The sequence below is a fragment of the Orussus abietinus genome, unplaced genomic scaffold (genome assembly GCF_000612105.2).
Source record: "Orussus abietinus isolate OABI.00-Male unplaced genomic scaffold, Oabi_2.0 scaffold55, whole genome shotgun sequence".
Classification (NCBI taxonomy): domain Eukaryota; kingdom Metazoa; phylum Arthropoda; class Insecta; order Hymenoptera; family Orussidae; genus Orussus; species Orussus abietinus.
Window position 1 is genome coordinate 211,630 of NW_019394295.1, and position 6,351 is coordinate 217,980.

The following is a 6,351-nucleotide window of genomic DNA, read 5'->3' on the forward strand; positions in this document are numbered from 1 at the left end:
ATTACGAGGGTAATGGGATGATGAGGATGGAAGAGACAGTCGCTCTCACGGGGCCGAACAATTATCGGACAATAGTTTGTTAGTGGGATTCACCTGAAGCATTGTTCGCCGGGAATTGTGGACTCAGCTTGAACGTCGTTCCCTCCGGCACGAGCGTCAGGAATCCGAAATTTCGGAACAGCCTCTTCGATAACGAGGAGACGACGAATACGTTACAAACCGCCAGATACTTTTTACAATCTCTGCGTTTATGCATAATTTATTTGCTAAGTCCATTGCTTATTTTCCAGGCACGTTTAACTCGTAGAAACGATTCGTGGACGAACCTCGATTAGACACATTGAGAACATTGCAGACGCGCATAAGCTTATATACATACATAGTAAAAAATAAAAATTACAGCCTTACAAAAGACATCCGCGAAGCCGACTCCCCTACGAGGACCGATCACTCCTTCGATAATTATCAGTGATCGATGATAAGCCACTTGTCGGTGATCTGCTCGATCTGCTTCGTGAGAATCGGATTTCGCAATCGCACTTTCACCTCCAACTTGCCGCCCACTGCTTTCCTGCCCTCCATCAGCTGATGATAAGAAAAAAAAATTAATCCTGTTACTTATCCCCAGATTAGAAGCAATTACAATAAGGCATCGGAGATTAAAGCTCTCGAGAAGGGGAACTTGCGATGCCAGTAAATGAAACAAGAAGTCTACTGCGAAGGAGTCAAGTCTAAGAGACATTTCATATACATGCGATGAGATTTCCATCGGTTCAATATTTCTCCTCCGTCCCCTTCAATTGTAAGTAATTACTGAAACTTACTGGAAAAGAGTCATGTAGAGTGCACTGCGATTCCAGGGGCTGCAGTTTCACTGTGACGGTGCCAAGCAGATTGTCACTTCTCAAGAAGCCCCTGTAACGAAAGATATTCCATAAAGAAATCATAAAAGGCATTTATATGCTTGAACGATACCTATGCAGTCAGCTGACATAGACAAGGGTACCGATACTACTTCTAAATTGCATGCAAGTGTCTGCACAAACGTGCATTTTTTTTTTCTTTTTCTTTAACAAAAGCGCTACTTCGTGATGGATCAAGCTTCTTACACGTTGACATAACTTTACCGACCTCGATTAAATTTCTCAGCGCCTTTCGTATCATCTTAATACATCACGTAGCGATGCGCATAAGAAAGCTCGGGTCTTTTCCAGTATCCTCTCATCGGACCATTATTTCTCTTAAATTAAGTGATAGTGATAGCGATGGCTGGTGGAAAAAGGCTTTGCGCATAGCGAATTGAAATAATGCCTTACGAGACAGTCATGTCGAGTTTTTGTCGTACCTTGGATGGGTGCAACACAGGATGGGATTCAGCGAGCATCTGCAAGCAACATCCTAATCTATGTACTATGATAATCTACAGAGGATCTTGGAATAGACGTTACATCCGAGGACAACCTTTAAACGTCGTTGTTAATTATCTAGGGAAATTTTACCATTCCAGTTTATCGACATCCTCCAATTTACAGACTAATTCTAGACCCTGGACCTCAACCAAGGTGATATGAAAGGGTCATTCTATACATAAAAAAGCGTTAAAATAATTATAAAACTTTTCTACAAACTGGATGGACCGAATCATTTGAAACTTCACCACGTGATTAGGAAGACCCTAAGGAAGGTTGAAAAGTGAAATTACACGGGCATCGTGATCTCCCTTAGGGCCTCCATAACTACGTGCTGAAGTTTCGATGCACCCAGGTTGGAGAAAAGTTATATATTTTGACGTTGACCCTTTCATCTCACCTTAACCAGGTGTGACTCTATATAATTACCCCTTAGCCCACACTTGACACTTCAGGGCGTGCCTCTTGAAAGCCCTCTGACATTGTCTCGAGGTACGGTCCAATATTCCCGTCAATGGAAACACGGCATCGTATTCAGGATTATTCGTCCCCTTCACTGTCGATGTCCTGTCCGAAGGAGGATTCTCCGAAGGATATGGAAACTCGAAGATAACGTAAGTGTCCGCTTCCTTGGCGTAATTCACGCCCCTCACGATGGATATCTCGACGTCGGAGTCGCTCAATTCCGTGGAAGACCTTGAAAATTAACAATAGTCCACAAAACACTTTTATCCACAAATCTTTTACCGTCAGTAATTGAGAAGCGTAGCAAGTGATATTTGATAACATCAGTTGATATTTATACTGCATAAATTAATTTCAAGTACTAACTGCACAATAGCGTATGTTTTCACTTCGTAGTGATGCTGTGGAGATGGCAAGCCGTCGCGTTTTCGAACTCGAAGCATGTCCAGGTCCCGAGTGTATCCCAAGGCGAGACGTTCCCATCGGTTATAACCTGGGACATCTCCTAAGGCCTTAGAATGATCTCTCGTAGTCAAACACCACTGATTTCATGGAACAAAAAGGAATGATCATCCATGATTAACGGTAACTTTAAATCTTGGTAATAATTAACACGCCCGTCACCTCACTTTTTCACAACACAGCACAATTTTTGGTATCCCATTAAACATTGAATTACACTGGATCTAATTGGCATTAAAATACGATAGCAACTTAAAACTTCTTACTTTGATTTGTTTAATTAACTGAGCCTCAAGATTCTCATAAATCTGCTGGTCCGTTCCCTGCTCATCGATCGTACAGTCATCGCTCGATACCATGGTAAAGTCATCTTGCAGCTTTGATTCTAAATCCTGGAGTTGGAGTTGCAGCTTTGCAGCAGGTGATAAAGGAATGGAACTCATGTCGACGGGCAGTCCACCTTTGCTGGCATCGATCAAGGGCTGTATTCCTTTAGCTTGTCGGAGATAATCCCTCGCCAGATCCAAGTCTCCGTCATTCTTGGCATTCAGTGCAGCCTGCTTTAATTCCTGCTGTCGTTGCTGCAGCAACATCGCCTGCTTGTCAGCACGCGTTGTTGGTCGTTGCTTTCCTCGTCTTACTAATAAAGGTAGATTTGATGATAAAATTTGCTTCCTTATATTTGTACCGATCATGAAGCAGTATAAAAAAAATTCCAATTCGAGTCTTTAAGGAAAATTCTGCCCCGTATTTCCTTTCAAAGTTAACCGGTGGTAACACCAGCGATCCTTATGGAACAAATTGTAATGGTATAGCAAAGTATGGTGGATATTTACTTTGATTCGTTCTAGGTGGAGGAGTAGGCTTCGTTTCTTTAGGCGAGGAATCCTTTTCAGACTCGTCTTCAACTTCGACTGTAGGGTCAGCAGGTGGAGTTGGTTCCGAAGAGGGTTCAACTTTTTCAGCCGGTTGGGCTCCAGCAGGTGCAGGTTGCGGACCAACTCCCAGGGGTGGAAATCCAGGCGGTGTAGGCAAATCTTCCAATGGAACTGGCTTGCCACGAGCGTGCAGTTTCAGGGCGTCTTCAAACTGCCTACAAATACGTCCGTACCTCCTAACCTTCGAGGAATTTCCTTCTTGCTCTGCGGCTAGTTTGGTACGTCTGTACACTTCGAGACGTTCCTTTAAAGCGTCGCCGATCACATCACCACTTCCCGCATCCTGTAACGGCGCTACTAGAATAAGCCACATAAAAATGACACTTTAGACATTACGTAGACTATGCAAGAGGTTTGCTTAATTCTTATCGGTGTAACATAAATTGCACTAAATTCAAGATTAACTATAGTTAGCAAATTTTACACTAATCACGGTTGGTGCAATCGGCCCTTTAGGCCCTATACATTTTAATGCGAGTCCCAGTAGAATCTAATATTTTTTAATAATAATATTTTCCTCTGATTTACTTGGTGGTGGTTCTTCTCTCGAAGCTTCTTGCACTTCACTTTCTTCTTTCATAGGAGCTGGAGAACTCGAAGGAGCAACAGTAGTCAAAGGCATTGCAGGAGATGCTGGCATATCAGACAAGTCTACTGCTTCACCAGCCTCTAGTGCTGCGATTACGATGTCGAACTGCTTTGCAATCTTAACAAGACGGACAGCTTCTTCCAAGTTCCCAAACTTCTTCCAAGCTACTGCTGCTACTTTGTACTCTTGTTGACGTTGCTTTAATGCATTCAGTGTCTCTTCGTCGACAGGTTTAGTCACAGTGGGTTCGGAGGCAGGGTCTTCTGGAATTGGTGCTGGAGCTTCCGGCAATGTCGCCTCCGGCTTAGATTCTGTATGTAAAATATTTGCAGTTAAATATTTTGATTTCTTCGAAACGTAAATGTTAATCGTAAGAAGTACTGAAAATGTCTCATCGTACCAGAAGTCTGTCCTTCGACCGCAGTTGCCGAAGGAGGTAGAGGTGGAGGCAGATCCCCTGAGTCGACAGTTTTTCCTGAATGAGCATCGGCCAAGAGACTTTCTAGAGTTTTCACTCCTCTTCCGAATCTGCGTGCTCGCCCTGTCTCGTTCTCAGCCTTTGCTTTCTTCTCAGCAAATTTGTAGGAATTTAATCTCTCTTGTATTAACTTGACCATCTCTTGTGTATCCCCTCCATTATCTCCCTCTGCTTGAGCAGGAGTTGGTAAGTCTTGTTCGGGTTCCTCTGGAGTGACCGAATCATCTCCTGTAATCTTTCTCAGCTCATTCTACCAAAATCCAAATAATATATTATCGTAACGAAAAATGAAGCAATATAAAGAAAACACCATTTTATTATGATTACCAGTAGAGCTGGATCGTCGTCATCTCCAGATAATTCCTCATCGGGACCAATGTCCTTCATGCTCTCCGACACCATGGCATCTAAATTCGCTGTTGGAACTAATTTAGGTGGCACTATAACGAAATCACAAATATTTTGCACCAATCCAAAATTTACATTTAGAATTGAAAATAAGTCTTCTAAAGCAATAAAAATCATTTTACCTTTGCGCCGGCGTGCTGCACCATTACCAGAGGTCAAGGCAGCTAATTCTGCTTCCAAATCTTCATCATTTTCTTCCCCACTGTCTACATTACCAGTCAGGTCATCCAGATTATCAGGTACTTCGAATAATCCATACTTTACGAAAAAGAGAAGAAAAATCATTAACAGTCATTGCTTAATGCATTTTAAAAATTTCACCACAGCTAATTAAGTAGAACAATGTAAACACAGATCACCTGAGCCAGGCCTCCGGCTGGTCTCGGCCGACGTTTCTGTTCCTTCTTTTTGCCAAACATCTTGTTTGCGTGGACTAAATCATTACTGCAGACAGCAAACAAGTAGGTTACGTGCAAACAGGTAGTATCAAAGACGATTAAAATCTTAAAACAGAGTGACATAATACATACAACTCAAAACAAGGGCTACGTAGTCAATTGGTTACAACGTCGCAAGCTTTGAATTAATCATTTGATGCAAATGTTTGCTATTTCTCCTTTTTCCACTTGACACTCTTCGCGATTATTTACAGCAAATCAAATTCAATTCCATTAAACGAATGAATCATCCGTGGTTTTTCTAAAAGTCACTTCTGAAGGAATGTCTAGTAAGATCACGCAAATTCTAGTGGAACATGCTCGAACGAAATATAACCCCCGATGACGAATTCTAACTCCCTGGGGATGTTACTTCTAGGTTAGAAAACGAAGCCATAGTCGACGAACAACATGGCGGCCAGCGATGGTACTATTTCAGTCACGTGGTACTCCTCAGGCTAGAAGAGAGGAAGATTCAAAAGCAGAAATTGAAATAACTAAATGAATAAAAAGATAAAGGAATATATGTAGTAACAAAATTGAAGCATCGCCCATATACGTCATGTACGTACATACATACATAAATATAACTCATTAGCCTTTATACTACCATCCTTAACACATCGACAACACTTATTAAAAGACCCGACGAGACGGATGATGAAAATGGTTCCGGGAAAAATCATTGATTAAATCATAGTCCCAATTTAGATTTAGATACCAATACTCCCTGTACAAGCAGTTCTCCCTTTACTAATTATTTTCCCTTGTCGGAAATTTGTATTAAAATCCTGTGCGGTGAATTTATGAATTCTTGATCAATAAACGGTCGCTGGGAATTGATTTGTGAAGGTAGACACGATCCGTGGGGCATAGCTGTGCTCGCCTTTAAATTGAAACTTCATTCAGGTACATTTCCCGAAACCTCGTATTTTCGCATTATCTTTCCCGACCTATTCTCGTTTCGTCCTTCTCTCTCCTCCATGATTAGAGGGAGACCAAGCGACGCGCCGGGCTCGAAAGTAGATTTGGCGCACAGCCAATCGCGATTCCCGCGTCATGTGCATCTCACGTGACTACGCGAGGTTACAGCCTCTAATTAAAATAAATAAGAATCCAGATCGTGAACAACGTCCCTCAGTGCCGAGAGGCGGGACCGAGGTTA

The 6,351-nt window shown here is 42.2% G+C and overlaps 1 protein-coding gene across 3 annotated transcripts; it reads right to left on the reverse strand.

Moving 5' to 3' along the window:
• Positions 1-227: 227 nt before the first annotated feature.
• LOC105696137 (coiled-coil and C2 domain-containing protein 1-like) lies at positions 228-5,574 on the reverse strand. 3 transcript variants are annotated; one of them, XM_012418372.2, is made up of 13 exons: positions 5,280-5,574; positions 5,109-5,193; positions 4,872-5,007; positions 4,669-4,781; positions 4,264-4,591; positions 3,803-4,174; positions 3,173-3,568; positions 2,603-2,976; positions 2,241-2,416; positions 1,839-2,105; positions 1,346-1,384; positions 825-915; positions 228-585 (listed from the first exon to the last, which is right to left on the reverse strand). In XM_012418372.2, exons 2-13 carry the CDS (start codon positions 5,166-5,168, stop codon positions 466-468), a joined length of 2,472 nt encoding a protein of 823 aa, XP_012273795.1. In that variant the 5' UTR covers positions 5,169-5,193; positions 5,280-5,574; the 3' UTR covers positions 228-465. The 3 variants fall into 3 exon arrangements, with proteins under 3 accessions (XP_012273795.1, XP_012273786.1, XP_023290806.1); XM_012418363.2 differs by having other exon boundaries at positions 3,173-3,571; XM_023435038.1 differs by lacking the exon at positions 1,346-1,384 and having other exon boundaries at positions 3,173-3,571.
• Positions 5,575-6,351: the final 777 nt, after the last annotated feature.

What these genes read in the sequence shown, in the direction of transcription:
- LOC105696137 (XM_012418363.2), bottom strand. Translation starts at nt 5,168, where the DNA reads ATGTTTGGCAAAAAGAAGGAACAGAAACGTCGGCCGAGACCAGCCGGA. An exon ending in TCCACCTAGAACGAATCAAA is followed by an intron (nt 2,977 to 3,172) that starts GTAAATATCCAC and finishes TACCTTTATTAG; the next exon opens with TAAGACGAGGAAAGCAACGA. An exon ending in CTGTGTTGCACCCATCCAAG is followed by an intron (nt 916 to 1,345) that starts GTACGACAAAAA and finishes CTTTCGTTACAG; the next exon opens with GGGCTTCTTGAGAAGTGACA.